The 21,362-nt window shown below is 33.5% G+C and overlaps 1 protein-coding gene across 3 annotated transcripts in view; it reads left to right on the top strand.

Moving 5' to 3' along the window:
- chinmo (Chronologically inappropriate morphogenesis) overlaps nucleotides 1–21,362 on the top strand; it is a 69,140-nt gene that overhangs the window by 27,131 nt on the left and 20,647 nt on the right. For all 3 annotated transcript variants that reach the window (XM_070649042.1, XM_070649044.1, XM_070649043.1), the window contains one exon: nucleotides 15,858–16,009. In XM_070649042.1, coding sequence (XP_070505143.1) covers nucleotides 15,892–16,009 — 118 coding nt within the window. In that variant the 5' untranslated portion in view covers nucleotides 15,858–15,891. The remainder of the gene's footprint in view (nucleotides 1–15,857; nucleotides 16,010–21,362) is intronic.

Raw genomic sequence — 21,362 nt, forward strand, 5'->3', positions numbered from 1 at the left:
ATGCTCAACCCCCTTTAATAATTACTTACTTACTTTCTTGGCTGGAGCGCGCGGAGACCTCCATTTCAATACATCCCTGAAATATGCATCCTCACATCAAACGTGTCTGCATCCAAAGTAAGACATTTATATTCCCACTCAAAAAATTCTCTTTTTGCACACAAAACTCTCAAAATTAAACTACAGCCTCATTAAAAAATATTTCCATAAACTCATCACGAGTACCTCTTCAGCAAAAAAAAAAGCAAAAAGTTTACAATTTTTTTCGCCTGTAGCATATCAGAAATGAAGAAGAACATGAAGAGTTGAATTTTCTGTAAAGCACAAAAGTGAAAAACTTTTAATGACATAACATGAAGAACTTCTTTCATATAATTCACATATCACTCTTATATCATACATAAAAATAAATTCTCATATTCATGCCATTCACCGCATCTCAACTTTTTTTTTTCTTGCCTGTATATGCCTACATGTTTATGGTATAAAATGTGATTTAGTTTTCCCGTGGTATGTTATTTACCGAATAGGTTATTTTTCAACAAGCCTATTAACGGTTATGGAGCATATAATATTAAAATTTTAATGTCATAATCATATACACCGGTATAGCTTACTGCTTCTTTTTTCCTGTTCGTTGTCAAATAATTCGTATTCATTTAAATATGTAATAATAATTTCAAGGATGGCATCAGGTACTTAATTAGGATTCTGTTATTAATAATGAATCTACGCATGAGATTTTATAATAATTTACACATGGAATATGAGAAGTAATAGCTGTGGATAAATTTTTATTGAAGGACTTTTTGTTGCCACTAGCTGTAAAATTACACACTTTTTTTCGAGGGGGGTTAAAGGAAATAAAAATGAAAATGTATGCCAATGTATCAAAATATAATGATAATAACTTTTATATTGTCATACTACGAGGATCATAAAGCTCAAAATTCACATTTTTGTAGTCATTTATTGAATGGGGTTGTTTTGGTGGATTGGAAAATTGGGGGCTACAGGTTGTGGTTTGTCTTGTTGTTGGAATTTTTTGATGAGGTTTAGGTGGGTCAGCATGAAAATTGTTAGATTGCGTCGCTATTGACATGAAGGTATCCTAAATAGCACGAATTGGGTAATCGATCAAAAATCCAGTCCTAGATCGACCCAATTCAGACTTGGTACCAGATTCGGCTTTGATTGCACACCATACTAAAGTAACAAAGGCTTAGGGTCCGGATTTTGGCTTGATTAGCCCAACTTGTGTTATTTAAATGCCATAGTCTTAGAGTTTGATCTAAATTCTGAATTTTTAAAGCAATTTAAAGTCCGAATTCACATTTTTCACCATAATATCCATTCTACCCCTCACAATCTTAATATTGGGAATCCATATCTACATTCATGACTCGTCCAGAAACCATTGAACCAGTTCAAACCCCAAAAACACCACAAACCCCCCAATAAAATGCGCCATATTTCCTCAAACATTTTTGACACAATTCCACATCTATCTACAACATGAAAATGGCAGTATATCCTTGTTAAAAAATAATAACATTCATGTATAATTCGCAATTTTCTTTCCACCTTAATTACACTTGACATTACACACTGTTATCTTTTATTATACTTATACACACACATAATGTGCGTATATATATGTAAAAGAAAAAAGCAATTTTAACAACTAAATTCAATTAAAATGAATTATGTGTCATATTATAATGCCATGTGAGAATATTTTATTCCCTCTTAAAAAAAAGAATATGCGAATCTATGGAATGGGTTAAGAGGTGGGCTTGCGGGGAAGTTTGAAGAATTATTACAAAAATTTATAATTTTTTAAATACATAAAAAATAAGAAAAAAAAACGCACATTTTACAAGAGGAAAATTAACGCATAAAAAATGGCTTCTGTAACTTGATTATGTCGTGCTCATTATAAAAGAACATACGAGTTGACTTATTTTAATGATTTTTTATGAGAACATATCCTTATGCATGTAAATCTACAGAACACAATAAAGCACACGCATATAATTTTAAAATTATTCACATTTATTTTTCTCCGGAATGGAGAGTTGGGGGAAGGATATAAAAATATCCAAATGGCTTGTTATCGTTGAAATAGCTTACCTTTATGGCTTCTTTAGTATATGAATGGGACTTTCTAATTGAAATTTGAATGATTTAAAACTTTTGAGGGATGCTTATAATTTTTTGTAGCTTCAATATCCATCAAATGGCATTTTTGGAGGTGAGTCATGGTTTAGATGGATTTAATACGTTTTGGGGCAGATTTGGTACCAACTGAGCAGCACAACGTGTTCAATTGGGTACCAGTTAGTCGTCGTATCAACGGTAAGACGAGAAATTGTCTTGTTGACTCTGTGACTGCTGATTACCCTTACAGGCTAAGAATATATAGAAAAGCAACTAGGGTACCCAAAAGCGCCCTCTTTGCCTCTTAGGGTTATGTCCCAAATTCATCAATACCCCTCAATAACCCTTCAATTATCCAAATTTTCAACAATCACCTTCCTTTATAGATTCCTAAAAAATAAATCACAATTCCCACTTGAATCAGCAAATGCTTTTAAATTTCACTTTCTCAAATTCCTCACGGATCCAACAAAGGAACAAACAAAAATTAAATTAAGATTGACTGCTTCTGTTTTATACATTTTACAACTCATATTCCTCATATGACATGAATACTTCCCATTTTTATATTTTTAAATCCCTTCCTCGTGCGTTTCCTTTTATGCAATTTTAAAACATTAAAATGTTCATTGAAATGGATGTGGTGTGGGGTAGATATGTGAAAATTATGTGTCAATTTTCAGTCCATGACGATAATAGATAGGGGAAGAATTTTCATAAAAATTAACAATGATTTATTGTTGATGCTACATTTGTCGACATAAAAGTTGAATTTCGATTAAAAAGTGTGATAATGAAGAGTGAGATGGAGAGTGTCCCTCCACTTTCTACCTACATCCTGGTCTATCCACATCCAAAACATGCTGATAATGCACAATAGGATAGTGTGTGAGTTATAGCAACTAAAATCCGACCAAAAAACTGCCAACACACCTCTCAAGTGCCAGTATTTACTATACCAAATGTAATTACATCACCTCAATTCTACCAAACTGTCCACAAATTGCAATGCATGAATATTTTACAACCATCCATGAATGGATCATAAATTTCATCTTCTTCATCCACTTCTTATATGTCAGCAATTTTTTTGTTTTCTTTCTCTTCCTTCTGTCAATTGCTTATTTATGTCATAGTCTATAACTTATAGGCAACAATTCCTCCTCTCAAATTGATATTGAACAAACAATTCTTTATGTTTCTCTTCAATTTTTATGCTTATGCTTTTTATTCATTGTGACTGTTTATGTTTTTGTCATGCTGTTGCTGGATTTGATGAAAGTTTTGTTGGATTTTTTGATTTTTTTGGGAGGATTTTGTGATTGATATGAATTATTAAGGAAATTCAGGATTATCTAAGTTCAGTTAGGATGTTGACATGCTGTAGCAGTAGTGGGCAATACTAGGGTGACGTGGCACTAGTGCTATAGACACTAGACGTGGCACTAGTGCTTTAGACGCAAGATATGGCACACAGGTTGCCCTGGACTATCTTATAGCGTCTTTAAAATTTCAAGAAATTCCAGCAACTTCCCTCAAACTTCTTAAACTTCTCACATTCAACGTCACGTTTCATATTTCCCTCACAGCATAGTCACAGCAATAGCAAAATTTCCATCCACCCCATTAAGCAAATGAACCTAATTCTTTGTCTAAAAAGCATATTTTAATAGCTTCATTTAACCTTTATCGCTCCTATTCATGAGATTATTATTGCCATTCCTCTTCTGCTTCCATCTTTAATCAAACCCGTAATTGTTTCTCTTTAGTATTTGCAATGCAATTTTGATACTCAAATGGAAGGTGACGCAAAATAAATTTACAACCTTTACAGTCGTACACATGCAGAGAATTCTTTTAGAAAATAGAAAGTGAAATTATACTTAAACCAATTAGTCGCGGAGGGGTGGCAAAAAATTTATGACTTGAGGAGCTTAACGGCACCTAATTAACGCACATGCAATGTGAACTCATTCGAAAGAAAAGGAAAAAAACGGAAAAATTTCTACTTGAAATTTTATCGTCCAAAACTAAAAATTCATGTATTCTTATCATAATGTTATGATCTCTAAGGACTAAATGGTTCTATACGCTGTTCTGTGGCTCTAAAATTATGACTATATAGAGCGGCGGGGTAATGGGAATGCTGAATATTTGTGTGAAGTTAGAGTGAAACTTGAAATGACGTAAATATTAGTTAAAATCAGCCATTATGGTGCTGTAGGGGCACATCCATGCTTTGAAGTAAATTTGGTGACGTAACGGTGTCTTAGGGACCAAATATTGCTGCTTAGGATCAAATTGCACTACCCCAGAGGTTGAGGGATCTAAATTCAGCTTCTAGAAATTGTACAGAATCTTAAAAGATCAAATAAAGCATTTTCCAACCTTCATGGGACTCCTAAGCTTCAATATCCCATCATAATCTCCAAAACCCATCCCAACAGTCCACAAAACCAACAAAACTTCACACCAGCTACCCAACTCTCCAAAAGTAATTCAACCTCTTTCCCAAATTGCCCTTGAAAGAATACAATACTCAAATTTCTGCCTGTTTGCTTCGTTTCGTTGTTATAGTGCTGTTTATTGTGCCTCATTTAAGTTTCCAACAAAAAAAGAGGAGAAAATTATATGTCGAATCCTTACTTACTTATGCTTGTCTGTATCAAACAAAAAATTCACTCATATTGCATGCGGCAAGGTGCTTATGAGTTTGAACTTAATAGCAGTACGGTTAAATGACAGGATGAAAATAATGATGGAGTGGTGGAAGTTGAAGTTTGGAGGTTTTGTGTACAAAATTTAGGGAAAAACTTGATTTTATTTAGGGCAGGCATTAGTTTTGTGGATATTTTGGAGTTATACATCTTGATAAGCCTTCACAGTCTACCAAAAACTTCATGCTGGCAGCATTAAAGGTGTTATGATTGCGATACATCCAAGCTTTCATGTTCTCAGTCTTTAATTTATTTTGACGTGTTTTTACTGCATCACAGCTATGACTTTTTATTCATAAACTTTCTTTATCTTAAATCGCACAAAATGTGCGAGCCTTTATGCCAAAAAAAAAAATTCAATTTCAACTTCCTCGGCCCGAAAAATGAGAACTGAAATTAAAATTAAAATGTTTGTTAAGCACGAAAGTGCAAAAAAATTCTTACATTTTGTATTTTAAATGAAACATTTGAAAGTGGTGAATGTAATTGATAAGCTAAAGAGCTTCCATTTCCACATTGCGGATACTAACATTTTTTTTTGGGTTCCTTTTTCTGTATTACACAAGAAATTTGCGTGTGCATAACAATTTTCGTTTTACATTTGGATTGTTGGAAAAATACAAAACGGAATATTGAGAGTGAGAGGACAGCGAAGTTGGGTTTAGCGCGGTTTTCGCTGAGGTTCTGGCTGTGATTTGATGTATTTTGGTATATTCATATTTGAATGGATTTAGACATTGAATTAAAAGGTCTAGACCCTTCAATTAAAGAGACTCAATGCGTCATCAACCCCAAAAATATCGAAAGGCTCCACAAAATACAATAGAACTGGCCTGAATGGCACAATTCGGTTAATCGATCAAAAATCGAGACCTAAATCACAGAAGACGTAACTCTGACTTGCTGCTTGATTTAGACGATGCCAGAGTCATGCCTTTCTGATACTGGATTTTTGGATCAATATTCCGACATCCTGAAAGTCACGAGGCGTATAAAAGGCGAAAAATGCTGCCCAGACCAGCGTAAGTTTGGCGTGGTGCTGGAATCCGTTAGAGTCACCCCTGCCTATGCCTCATTTTTCGCCGTGTGCCTTTTGGGCTTATGCTATTCGGAGTTTATCAATCTGCGTTAATTGCAGTCCATTTCAATCAACTTTTCACCTTATTTTATGCTATGTGCAATTAGGAATAAAACTATATATAAAAAGCTGATGGAAGGCTTTCGATAAGAAACTCACACGCCCACAAAAACTGGTTTGCTTCTACTTCCTCCAACTATTTTCATTTTATTTCATATTTACAATTTTTTTTTTACATTCTCGGTGTTTATGCTCACAAAATAAAGCAAATAAATGAAAAGCTATGTGGAAAAAAAGAGGAAGCAATTCAAAAAAAAGTGGAAAACACATTCAAAAAAATAAAATAAAAAAAACTTTTTTATAATTATGGCTTTTTATGATTGCTTTTGTTTTTGTTCTCTCCTATTTATGCCTCCTCTCGTTTTAATGTGATTTTAACATTAAATTGGAATTCTTCTTATTAATCGGTTTCGTTTGGTGCTGTTGAGGAATGTGATTATACTCAGCTGTGGAGTAAATGGAACATAAATCTTGGTATTGTTCTTTAGATTGGGTTCTTGAATGTGTTTTGGGTTCTAATTATGGAGGGGGTTGTTCGATTTAATTTAATTAAAGAGGCTCCTCCTTAACAGGGGTTCTCAAAACTTAGACCAAGACTACCTTAGTTTTGAAATTTGTCGAGTTCAAAGGATTCCCTTGTGGTACTCAGTCTCAATCACAGTCTGAGTCTGAGTCTGAGTTTCAATCTGGGTCTTAGTTTGAGCCTGAGTCTGAGTCTGAGTCTGAGTCTGAGTCTGAGTCTGAGTCTGAGTCTGAGCCTGAGCCTGAGCCTGAGCCTGAGCCTGAGCCTGAGCCTGAGCCTGAGCCTGAGTCTGAGTCTGAGTTTGAGTTTGAGTCTGAGTCTGAATCGGAGTCTGAGTCTAAATCTGAGTTTGAGTCTCAGTCTTAGTCTCAATCTCAGTCACAGTCTTAGTCTCAGTCTCGTTCTCGATCTCGTTCTCGGTCGCTGCATTGGTCTTGGTCAATATAAAATTGACTCGACTTCGAGCTCAGCTATTAACTATTAACAACCAAAATTCTAATAAAGTCATAAAATCATCAAGATCCATATTAGTCACTCTACTTCTTCTACCTCTCTTCTAACGAATTTGCTTACTTTCCATAAAATTCCTTCCAAAAAAACAACAGTCGATGACTAACTAGACAACAGTCGAAAAATTAATTTACAGTTAGCTCAGTCTTATGATATCATACCTTAAAAATTTCCCCCGATTAACAATTTTATTACAACCAGCATTGACCAACCAAATTCACACAAAAATATAATTCAAAGCACATCCAGGTGATCAAACGACTAATCTATTATGTCGATCTATGTTAAGCAAATTGATTTAATTCTTTGAAATTCAAGCGAGTCACTCGAAAATTAACATGTCTTCTTTTGACAATAATCTACACACCCACTATAAAAATAAGCTTTCTATGTCTATTTTAAACAATAAGTAAAATAATGCGAAATGTACGCACAAAAATTCATTAACTGCCAATTCATCTATCAAAACTCATCCATGCATGCATATACATATATATCCACCGTTAGGTCATAAAACAACGCGTATGGAGATAGATAAGTGAATATATCTAAATCTAGTACACACATCCATAATAGTGTACGGCATTGAAAATGAATGCATCAACATTCAACGACCATGCGGCACATAACAATAAAAAAAGCTTATATTTATTATTTTTATTTGTTCCATCGAATTCAACAAGAGACGCAACAATGAAATAAACAAATCATTACGATATCCATAATGAGGCAATGGGTCCCGCAATATTCATGCACATACAAAACATTTTTTTGTGGATTGCTCGACATTTTCTGTCTCTTTTTGAAATTTCACGATTATAGTGAAGCGTACACAATTTCTGTCAATGTGAATATCGATAGAAGAACCAAATGCTCATGCATTTTTCATCGACGCACAGGCACAGGCAAACAAAACACAAAAAAAATAAAAGTTTGATTGACAAAATAATAAAAAATTCATTTCTTGAAAATGATTGTCCAATATTTGAATAAAGTTTTGTTTTTTTTTTGATGGCTTATGGTTGAAATTATACAGGACGCAGCAGTGGTTGATGGACATTTTTTTGTTGTTTTGTCGTATTATTGTGAAAATGTTTCTTGTTTTGTGTGGTGAGTTTGAGGATGACGGAAAATTTTGGAAGGTTTTTTTGGGGCATTTGACGCATTTGTGGCGTAACTTGGGACAACTAGTCAGTTAAAAGATTCAAAATCTGGCACCAGGTCAACTGGCATGATACCAGACCGGCCGGATGGAATGACAAAGTCAGAATCAGAGTACCCTGAACAGAAGAAGTTGGTTAATTGATTCAAAATCCGGCACCAAGTCGGCTGGCATGACAATTGACGACAATTGACCTGCCAATTTGCCTCCAGACTTAGAAACAAGACGGTAGTACCGTGGTATCCATACATATGCCTCCATATACCGCCAAATATCGCGTTATTCCATATAAATATCACCAAATACCGATAACGCATAGTTTCTCAGTCTGAGTTTGCTTTACCAAGTCAGAATTAGAGTCATGAAAGCCTGGGGATACATACACTTGAATTTAGAACTTGAAAGTTGACATTTCAGTTGACTTTGAGCTTATCATCACAATCTGACTTGATACCATTAGCAAATAACCTAATTGAATCCCAAAACTTCATAGCAACGCCAAATTCATTCTCATACACCTCTTAAGAGAGTCCAACAAACCTCCACGTTGCACCCAAACTGCTACACCTAAAAACCCCATTATTTCGTTCCAAATATCCCCCCATTAAACATATTGTTAACATCCAAATCGCATATGTATTTGATGTAATAATAATGTAATTGTTACAAATTAGTAGACTCAGTAATACCGTCTGCATGATTCATCGCTAGCAATTTAAAAAAGAAGCAGACACAAAAAATCGAACAACATGAAAGTAAAACTTTCCAAAAAATGAAAGAAATCAACTGCATTATAATTATTTATTTGGGAAATCTTTCATCTGCGTAAGTTTCTATGAATTGCATGTGACTGATTGATGGTTGAATGGGAATGACGAGTCGAAGGGGTCGGTATTTAAAAAACATTATATTTTTAAACTCATTGCACATATTGCAAATGAAGTGAAGATTTAGATAAGGCAAAAAAATAAGCAGAATTTGTTACATAATCAGAGGAAATGATGATGATGATGCACGTGTTGTGAACAGTCCTGAAAAGATGCATTATGATTGATGTGTCTATCATCCTTCAAAATATTTCTCTATACAGATGAAAGTACTTATTGAATTTAATTGAACGGAGGGGTTGTAACGTGCATTACATATTGTAATGTGTCATTCACACACACACACACACACACACAAAATATTTTTGTTATCAAAATAATAAATCCATTATTTTACTTTAAAATGCACCATGACGCATGCAATCCATGCGAACCCCTTTCAATACTCTCTATTTCTCTCTCTTAATTCTCCTTCTCTCTTCCGCTCTCTTTCTTTTGTTGTGTAGAGTCACTGCTGCATCAATAGCATAAGCATAACAATTGCATTTGTCTATAAAATTTGAAATGAAAAGAATTCCTTTTTTTTAATTCGAGAAGGGTGAATAAATTTTTTTTTATGAAATTTTATGTTTTGTTGTTGTTGACTGCGACTGTTGTGCTGAATTTTAAAATAAGTAAGAAAATGTTAAGAATATGCAGATTGAGTCGGAAACGCAATTATTGTATTTTGTATCGGAAAATGTGCATATATTTGGATTAATGATGAGTTTTGAGCTTGATTCTTGCAATTTTCTTATGATGGTCCCTAACCTCAATATGCAAGATAGTCTAAATATTACAATTTAGTCACCAGAGCACCACTACGTCGTCAGGTACACCACAAGGCTTAATAGTGTCTTAATGACATTGTAGCTGGTGTTTTTGGCCCTTTTTGACTAAAAACATTCAAATTTACTATACAGTACCTCTTGGGTTGAGTATTAACTCATCAGGAGTGTAGCTTAGGGCCATTGTTTGCTGTTGGGTACAAAAAGTACCTCTTTGAGTGCACTGTACCGTTAAAATGCTCTTAAATATTTATTACGACCCAAAACTGTGCAAAAATCACTAAAATTCTTCCCATTAAATGCACAATGTGCATTACACACCCAAAGTGCCTCTAATCAACCCCTTACCACAACATATCCATTAAAATCCAGCTAACAGCATAGCTTGTCGGACGATATAAAAAAATACTCAAAATAAAAACTCTATGGAATGAGTTTCATAGACAAAATCGATATGCATTTCGCATAAAAACTGCAATTCATTTGGGAAGAAAAATAAAAAGCAAACTGAACAGTAGAAATTGAATAAAAATAGCAAGGGTGGATGGTTGACTGAGTAAGAAGAAGCAAACAATAATTTATGATGATGATAATTAATTGCATAATGCGGCAATGCCTTGTTTTTTCACATAGTTTTTATATGTAAATATTCTATGTATAAGGGCAATTATCTAAAATGGCAAATACATGCAGCCAGACAGCATAAGTCGATTGCTAATTACTGCGTCATGTCGATTGTTTAAGACGGAAGAAAGTCAATGGATTATTCTCATAGAATAAAATTTACGCATTCTTCTCACGCACATTTGCCAAAAAATGAGTACAAATAGAAATAAAAAGAAGAAATTCCCATCTTCTATTATGCGGATAATAAATGCATGAAGAATAAGAAAGCGCAACGGAATAGAACTAAGCGGCAGTATAAGAATTTCTCATGTGTCACAAAATAATTTTTTTTAGCTCTGTTCATTCTTTACCCTTTTATGGATTGAGTGTGTATAGAGTGGTTTTTTGTGGAAGGAAAAAATTTGAGTTTTTGGCAAGTAAGAAAGTCAGTTTGGATTAGGAATGACTTGTGATATTTTATGGGAAGAGTATGGAGCAGATTTGATGATTTTGAACTAGTCTTAATAGCATAAAATAGTTAATCGGTTCAAAATCTGGCACTAGGCTGTAATGACTCTCTCATGGTGTCGGATTCAAACTGACTCAACTGAATTCGAACATAATCCGATACCAAGTCACAGTTGCACTAATCTGGGAACGGATCTTTGATCAATTATTCGAATTGTTCTAGTTACGTGGATTTTTGTACACAAACCTTTAGAATACTCCTCAAACTTGACCGAATTGACTTTAACGTGAGAATGTATTCGAATTTGAACTAAGCCTGGATTCCATTGAAGCAGGCTTAAGGCTGAATTTCATCGAATCTGGACAAATGTTGAATTTTCAGCCATTTCTATGCAATGTTTCTTCTTTGTTACATGCCCTAGATACTCCTTATATGCAAGCTACTGCAACATTTTAAACCATTCTCACAAAATTTCCAACCAGTCCGACAAACAGCACACAGCAGCCCATCAACATCATCACCAAAAATCATCCATACCCCGAAAAAACACAAAATATATTCATTTTTGCGTAATTTATGCAAAATAGGCAACTGTGTGCATATTTTACGTCAGTTTTGAGACAAAAAATATTTCTATTCCGATTCAGTTTCTTGTTCATTCCGTTGCCTTGTTGAGGACAAGGTTGGATGGTATATTTAAATGCAAATGTGTTTCTTTGAATACACAAGAAAAACCTTAACAACAGAAATAAATATTTCACGATTGCGTGTTAAAACTATGCGACTAGCCGAAAAACGCACACATTGCATTAATTGGCCATGAGAAAAAAAAAATAATATGTTTGTGACTTTGGATGGAAGCTTAAGGTAGCAATAATAAATAAAAATGGATTTTTTGGTCAATGTCCATGAGATCATGTGTGACTACATCAATGATATGCATTTTTTACCTCGCACATGTCCGACAGTTTTTTGTTTTAGATGAAATTGAACAAAAATTTACAGCAATTAGCTATCATGGGCAAGGGAAGTAGATAAACACATAAAAAAACCTGTTTTATTAATGAATTACAGCCAAAAAGGTTTTAATGCCAGCATTAGTCATACAATGAAAAATTATTGTAATGCAACTCAATTGCTATTGTGAATTTTTTCTATGCCTTTTTTTTTTCGTGGTAAAAAATGCTGTTGAAAATTAATTTATGCGCCCATAGAGAAACTTCTCTTTCTACAGCTACTTACCTACCAAAGTTAAAAATGAGTACCTTTTGTTAGAAATCTAAAATGAATTTCACGAGTGCATTGAACTATTTTTTATGCATTGATGCATGCATCATAATAAAGCATAAAAAAAAAAATTTGAATCTATTTTACCTCATTCATACATCGTGCAAAGAGAGGATTGAATAAGACGAAATGAAATGATTTTTATGTGTTTGTGTGTGTAAGTAACGATGCATACGCACTGGTGAGAAAGTACATTTATGAGGTAGACAAGTAAAATGTAATGAAATATTCAGTTTAATGAGGTTAGGAATTAGAAGGCGCAGTTTTGATGAGGTTCATCATTAGCGCTGTGATCTGCAATAATTCATGGAATATTTGGTGCCTAAACTACTTTTTTGGTCATATTGATCGATTGTGATCCATGAGCTCCCTTAGATGTCGCCTATCTCAATACTATCTCGATCGACAGCTTATTTCCATGAAATGTGCTATTAATAAGCTAAAATTGACTGAATACTTGCTTCCTTGCCTACTTTACTGACCAAACAGATCAACTGTGATCCATGGTCTCGTTTAAATGACGCCTGAACTTGAATTTTTCGTTGGTTATCGCTGGCTGATTACTAATGCCAGGTGCAACTTATTATCATAGAATATTGGCCATAAGAAGTCAAAGATTGAATCCAAAATCAGATTAAATTGATATTTCAGATCCATGTCCAAAGTCCATGTCCCTAGCCTAAGAGTGATGACCTAAGCCTAGCAAATAAGATATTCCAGGGGATATCCTAAAGAATACAAAGTTATTAAATTCCAAAGAACATTCTAAATGATGAATTGCCTACAAATTATCCAAACTGATGCCTCTAACACACCCATCAATTAAATTTAGGCATCAAAAATCCCAAAAAAATGCGTTCCTCAACAAAAAGAAACGCAAATGCATGAGAAGACAGCAAGAACAAAACCAAAAATTACATTTCTATGCTTTGATGATTTTTGATGTGTCATGCCATGCCATCATATCGATCGTCAATCTCCCAGAAAGAAGGTTCAAATGTCTTCAAAAAAAATACAAATCTGATGTTGATGATTTTTCATATGCATCTCAATGCATTAACCCGAAAAAAGCATGAGAAGTAAGAAGTATAAAAAAAACTTCATCCGTAGCTGTTAATTCACCTCACAAAAAGCAGGCGGGTAGAGCATAGAAAAGAAGAAAAAAAAATTATCGATTAAAAATTAATTTCAATTCGTGCACTTATATAAATCTGTACACATTAAGTAAATCTCTTAGTCAGCACCGATTTCTATTGTGAAAGTGAATCCTATAAAAAAATTTTTTGTGTGGAATTCAATTGCTTCTCGCTAATGCTAATGTGCACTATAGTAATGACGCTTTAATTTTTTTGTGTTGTTCAAGATCTTTTAATTCACTTATTTCATTGTTGGTGCTCGCACACACATTTTCAACATCATATGTATGCACGTGAGTGCTTATTAAAATGATTTTCATGTTCAATTTACGCATTTTATTGTTGCACGTTTAGGCATACAAAAAACTGTTATATACATAGATTCAATTATTATCTTGGCATTTAGATTAAGAGTTCATTAGGAAATTTAAGAATTTTGATGCACAATTGTGTTTTGGTTGGGGTTAGTTAGTGTTTTTGGGGGTTATTCTTAAGTAGGGTGAACAGAGGATTATTGCATAAAATTAGGACATTATTAAGGCTTTGTTGGGACTCATCAGCAAGGCAAAAATGTACAGCAGTGTCCCAAGTAAAATACAGCAGATGGACATCCAAAAAACTCCACAAACCTAACCTCAAACTCAAAAATGCGCCTGATTCACCCAAAATATCTTATCTACAATCCCAATCTCCAACGATATCCATTGAAATTACTTCATAAAAACGTAAATTAATTTCAATTTACATTCAAAAAAAGAAGAAGCAAAAGAGAAAATACCTAAAAAAAATTTCCCGTTCAATGAATGTGCATTTTATCGGTTCATGCGCATTAAACTGAATTGAAACGCACTTTTGTGCGTTATGGAATTGCTCTCAATTAAAATAGCTTCTATTTATACCGAAATATACAACTATGAACAAAATGAATGCTTTGCTTTCATATTTGCATAAAAAAAAGCCATTTGGATGTGTGCGTGAGAAGCAAAATTACAATACAGTATGGATGACTCTTTGCGTATACGCATAATCATGTGATTCTCATTTTCATTTCAAGAGTTTTTTAGTTGCTTTTTTTTTGGTGATAAAAATATGGAAATGAAGTTTTGATGACGCTGTAATTTGAATTTATGCTGAAAAAGGTGGAAAAGTTTGTGGATTGAAGGTTTTTGCATTGGAAAATTGACTTTTTTGGGTCTTTTGGGAGTGCATAATTTAGATATCGATTCAGCCTATTTTGATGTAAGCCAGAGTAGCACAAGTTGGTTAATCAATCTGGATTTCGGCATTAGATCGGCGAGACTTTGACATTGTGCCAGATTTAAACAGAATTTGACAATAAATCAGAGTAAAATCAGCTTTTTGCCAAAATTTGGATCGATTAACCAACTTGTGCTTTTCGTGAAACTAAATGAGACTTGATGGAGCTCTAGCGATTAAATTGTGCTACTCGAAGGTCCAAAATGGGTGATTGAGCGAATAAAACTCATTTTAAATGCCTAAACGTCATTCAAATTGGATTTGAAGTTCCAAAAATCCTTAAAATGTGAATTTCTAGTGGAATAGACTTAGATTAGTCAACCATTCATCTACCTACAAACCCGACATTCTATAGCATGATCCACAAATGTTAAGCTCTTAATTACCTATAAAATCGACAAATTACTGTCAGTTCCACGTAACAACGCAACCATTTCCACTAAAGAATCCCACAAAAATTCATCCCCAAAAAGCAATTCATCCCATAAATTCTTTTATCACATAAAATAATTCAATGAATTGGAATACAAAATACAAATTCACATAAAGCAATACATGCAGTGAATAATTTGCCTCGAAGCCATTCAAGCATTATCAATAAAAGCGGCAATAAAGAAAGAAGAGACAAATTTCTCGAAAGGAGGAAGACGCGATTGTAAAATTACATCATTTGCATTTTTTACACTTTCTAATCAATCCGAAGGCGCTGTGCCTGATTCGCACATGAGATCTGAAATGATAAATCTAAAGACATTTACGAAACATCACTAAGTATGACAGAAAATGACGCCAAAGCTTGATCGACTCGAGTAGGAAATTGATTGAATGTAAATTTTATGCAAAAAAATTAGAAGAACTGAAAAAAACAGCAAGAAGACTAATTGACTTAAATCACAGCAAATTATACGAGACTGAAAACCTGTTCGTGTGCAGAGATTTAAACTATTTTTTATGTTAATTTATGCGTTAATTTATTCAATGTTTTAGTTTAACAATCGATAATGAAACAAAAAATGTCAAAATTGACATCATCTGGGGATATCTGCTAAATGTTAGGCTAGGTTGTATTTAATGTGCGGTTTTTCTCGAGAATTTTGAAGATTCTTGCATGAGATGACCTATAATATTAAGAATGTTGGTCACATACTTAGAAAATGTCATCAAATCCACCATAACAAAATAATTCATAATATATCCAAAAATTTCTAACAATCCCTTCCATTTACTTCTCATTCCAGATTAAAGAAACATAAATAAAAAAATTAAACAAAAATGGATCAACAACAGCAATATTGCTTGAAATGGAGCAATTATTCATCAAATCTGGCAACAGCATTTTCAAATTTATTCAACTCAGAGACCCTGACCGATGTGACATTGTTCTGCGAGGGTGAGTACCACAAAGCACCAATAATCATATTCATAATCAAGAATAATGAGTAAGAGATCAAGAAAAATCTAAAGGCAACAACAAAAATTATATATAATAAACCCATTAAAATCCATTTAAGCACGGCCATTGAGATTTCATAAATCAATTAATTAAATAGCAAAAAAAAAATTAAATGTGTGTAGTTCTATACACATATACACACTTGATAATTAAGATCCGTAAAAAGCAAACAGTGATATTTCTTAATTACTCTTATGCCTTACTTACATACATAATATACGATGGAAAAAAGAGACATGAATGGATATACGTTTAAGTGGTACGAAAGCTCTTACAATACATGTGTATGTTGTATGAAACAACCATCTTCTTAATCCTTATTTGTTCGACAGAGGCCTCACATAATTGAGAGTATTTTTAGAGTGCTGGAAAATGTTGAAAATGTGAAGGGTGTGCTGGCTTTGGGGTTGACTGGCTTACTATAGTCGTATAACTGAATAAAGCAGCATTTTTTCTGTAATTTGAACCCAATTTTCATTTTGTGGATTTATTCAATTTCTTTGAATATTGGACCACTTCCTATAGACCTGCTTCATATTGCCGTACCCTAAGAGGCTGACTGCTTTTAGGTTTCTTAGTAGTCCTATTGCACCATAAACGCATGCTCTTCGCCTATTGTGGGTACCTTCTAAATACACCGAATGCTGAATGCTGGAATCCCACCTAGTAGTTCTACAGCATAGCAAAGCAACCCCAAAATGCGTTCCCAAAACCCACAAACTCACCCAATTCATCCCCAAACTTATAATATACAGAAGAATATTGTCAGAAGAAAAGTTCAATAATCATGTTACGAACGATAAACTTTAATCCCCTCACACTTCATATAAATAACATACACATAATGTATGCTCCTTTTTTGTCCCCCCATCTCCATATCCACCTCATGTATTGAGAATAGGCTGGTTGGTGGCTGTGAGCATTAACAATGGTGTGAGGGACCAACAACGAAAAGAATAAGAGAATTGAAAGTTTTTATCATATATTCACATTGGAATGTCTTGTGGGAGTAATATACATGATTCAACAAATTATTCACAAGCACATACAACAAACCATCAGCATCATCATGTGTGATGATGTTTATTATGCCATGAAAATATTTTTCTACCATTGTTTGGGGCTGAATAAGCGAGGAGATGCTTTAAGTATCAAAAATTGTGGAAATTTCGTGAAAATTTGTTAAATTTTCTAGAAATTTGAGGACATTTAGCCATAAGTCCATCTGAATATCAATATTTTACATCTTATTCAGCCTACAATATTCCGATCAGTGACCTTTCTCAGACAAATGACATAAAAACAATGCAAACATCTCAGTACCCTCGCATCTCTCATTGTTTTGTTGTCATTTTTGAATTTTACTCAGAAGAGTCATAAAAACAGCATACATAAGACACACAAAACCCCAACTTATTGCATCTCGTATGAAAATTTTGCCTTCATATTTTCTTCTTCTCATGAACGTCGTCGGTGCCATTGTCCTCGATTAAACATTCTTTCCATCTCTCTTTTCTTGGAAGGAAAACTGAAAAAGGAGTGAAAATAGATTTTTATATTTTTGGGCTGTTTTTTGCCTATTTTTGTGTAAGTCGACAAGGATGTTTTACTATTTCCGGCTTCCTTTCCTTGGAAATTGTTTTTTTTTTGTATACCTTCAAGCAATTGACTTGCTTTTTATGGTGAATCTTGAAAATACAAATAAAATCTTTGAGGAATTGACAGCTTAATTGGACCTTTTGGTCAAATTACAATAAATTGCGATTTGGAAAATTTGATTTACGGATGGATTCGTGACAATTTTATTTTGGTAGGATTGTGCTGTTATTTTATAGATTGTTGCTTTTGGGCTTTTAAATTGTAAAGCAGTGATGTCTATTTTTTGTCAAGATCAATTAAAGTAGTACCAATAATTCTTAAGGAAAGATAATAAAGGTTTCTGGTCAAAACCGCAATCCGAAGCTGAGTGGCTTTGGACACTAAATGGAAGCCATCTATCCATCGGCCATGGAGTCTATTTTTGTTATAAATGTGTCCATTTGTGTCACAATTCCTCTTAATTCTCGAATATTAAAGAATATTCAGCTTAGCTCATTCATGTCACTAAAGGTTCCCGATGTCTCGAATTTGCGAATTTCTCGAGTTCTCTTCATATGCTATCCTAATTTCTGTACTTCTACAAATTCTCAATAGCAAAGCGGAATCGTATATCAAGCAAATCTTTAGAAAACTTAATTGCGATCCAGTTTCAAAAGCCCTAACACATTATGCCTCAAAAAGTCTACTATACAATGATTAAAGCTTATTCCATACCTCCACAAGCCAAAATACATTCAGAACCTCATTGCATAATAATTATAGATCAATGGCATGCACATTGATTTCTCATTCCATTCACATTTCCTTCTTGATTCTTGATAAATCAAATAACATAGTAAATACTAATAATCAATCAACAAAGACCCAAAATAAACAACAAGAAACAGATTCGATGGAAATATGACGAGTCGAAAAAAAAATAATAATGTAAGAATATTTTTGTGATAAGATACATAATAGTACACAGAAATAAGAATAAGAGTTCCACCCATCAATATATCGTACAGTAAGTGAGATGAACTAAGAAGAATATGTATATATGCTGCTTTCATGTGTATATACATAATTTTTATTATGCGAACCATGTAAAAAAAAATACATAAGCATAAAATTATTTTTATTTCTCTTCTTTTTCATCTCGCTCACACTGCCTCGTGTGCTTCTTACTTCTCTTCTTTCTGTATGTCTTTTTTTTCAGATTTTTTTTTTCTTGAGAAGGTCCGGGAAAAATATGGAAAAATGTTACACATTTATGTACAAAATAATATGTATACATTTTTATGTTGCTTATATAGTTATGCTTTCTGCCGCCTTTTTTCTCTCCTCATTCTCCTTTATTCTTTCTTGGCATTAAGCCCCGGTCTGTGTGTAAATGAGAATATAGAATAGGAAGAAAATAAGAACGAAAGACGAGAAAAAGTAAATAAATATAATAAATAAATGAAGTGCCTTCCTCGACATTCATGTATGATACTTACTTGAATGATAATAACTTTATTTTTATTTTGGGAAAATTTTTTCTTTTGTGTCTTTTTCGTGGTGATTTTAGTTGGGAGGGGGTGGGAGATGTGAGGTCAGTAATGGTGGTGTTAAATATTCAGGAACTTTGAGTATGGTCAATAATTTTTGATTGTGATTTTTTTTTTGAATTTCGAAGCTTGAAGTTGGTTTAACTTACTTACTTACTTCCTTACTTCGCTAGTAGTGTATAATTGAGCATAGTCAGTTTTGTGACCATACTCCTAAGTATTCTTCTTCTCTTTTTGGGTCACATGACTATGAAACGAAGCAATCACTAATTTGGTTGAATTAAATAACTTAAGTAATCATAAGCAGTAACGGATCAAGTTAATCCAAAAATTGCGACATGTCTAATGTGCATATTCAATGTTCCTATTGAAAAATGTCAGTTAATTATGTGAATTGGATCCCTTGAGGGTCCATGACGAAGAAATGGCTGAAAATCCAGCAACTAACAAGCGTGACTCTGGATCCTATACAAATTTAAAGAGCTCTGGCCTCAAGCAAGGGTCACGTCACTTTGGGTCTCAATTTTTCGTCATATGCTTTCAAGGATCATCAATCGTCTAATTTGTATATTCATAAAGCTGCTCAGTTAACCACTCAGATTGTATTATTGTCCACTCGGATATATTAAAGTTGTAATGCTAAACTTCATTGTTAATAGACGAAACACAGCAAAAATTTGTCAAAAATTCAATGATTCTTAACATTTCAATAGAATCAAGACTGCCTAATTCTCAAAATTCAACCCCATCCCCAGCATTCAACCCACTGCAAATTGAACAAAACCATGACAATTCCACATTTCTCCAAAAAATGAAATCAATCTCATAAACTCGTTTATGTTAAACACAACAAATTTCCTTCCTATATATATAAAAATACATGAAGGTCAGATAATGATCATAAAAATTCTAACCTTTTTTTTTTCATTCATATCTGTGTACATAAATTTTTTTTCTCACACCCCCTCCAACAAATTTTTTTTTCGTCTCGCGAATTTGTTTAGGAATTTTTTCTTCTTCTTACTTCCTAGAAATTCAAAAATAAAAAAAAATACTACAGCCATTGAAAAGAATAAAAAAAGGAGCGAAAAAAAAAATGTTAAGAAGATTTTCCGCATTACTTCAATACTGAATGACGATGATGTTGTTGGCGGAGGGAAAAAAAAGAAGGAAAAAGGGTTACACCGGTCAAAAGACGCGTCGCTACACCCCTTTCAGAATTTTTTTTTTTTATAAAGCATTACGATGCTGTCTTGACGTTAATTAGGTCAATATCGTAAATCAAAAAAAAAGAGAGACTCGACAAGTGAAAGTGGATGGATGGATGATAAAAAGGAAGGGGATTGAATTAAGTAGAGAGGGTAATTCTGTCGCGGTCGGTCCATACACCCGTATAAGACAACTTTACCGCTTCTTCTTGCTATTTCCTCGTAGTATTTTTTTTCTTCTTACGAGTATTTTTGTGCGTGTGTGCGGGGGTTGGGGTAGGCTGAAAAAAAAAGGAAAAAAAGAAAGGCGGGTGAGAAAAAAAAAACGAGAAGGCACAAAAAAAAGGGCAAAAAAATAAACAAGTTTTATATTGTTGGTATGTCTATCATTTCAATATTATAATCATTTATTATATTGTCTACCAACAGTCTAGAACAAGATGTTTTTCTTTTCCTCGTTCTCCTTCCTCCTTCTCGGGGTAGACCTTAATTTTATCATAAAAAAAAGACGAGAAATGTAATTTTTTTTTTAGGTATGAAAGAAATTTCTCCGAAGCATTTTTATGGCGGCTCTGGTGGAAGGAAAAGGAAGAAAAAAAAGGAAAATTTATTTGTGTTTGTAAATTATTATGATTCGCATATTTTACACATCATGTATAACATTTTTTTTTCTGTGCCTTTTTTTTCTCCTTGAGACTTTTTTTTTCTTTTTATTCTTCAGCGCCTCTTCATCGTAAAAAAAATTTTCATTCATAATTTTCCTGCTTTTCTTTTTGGCTGATTTTTCTTTACTTTTTTACGATCGAGACTACGGCCTGGTGTTATACATAACATAACAAAGTACATGACACACAAAAGTGATGAAGGTTTTGGAGAACAATAACGCGATGTTAAAATTGAATTTTTTTCTATTGATAGGCACAACTCACACCACCCCCTTCTGGCTTCATATCT

The sequence above is a fragment of the Chironomus tepperi genome, unplaced genomic scaffold (genome assembly GCF_022539635.2).
Source record: "Chironomus tepperi strain 1889 unplaced genomic scaffold, CSIRO-AGI_Ctep_v1 contig_418, whole genome shotgun sequence".
NCBI classification, from domain to species: Eukaryota; Metazoa; Arthropoda; class Insecta; order Diptera; family Chironomidae; genus Chironomus; species Chironomus tepperi.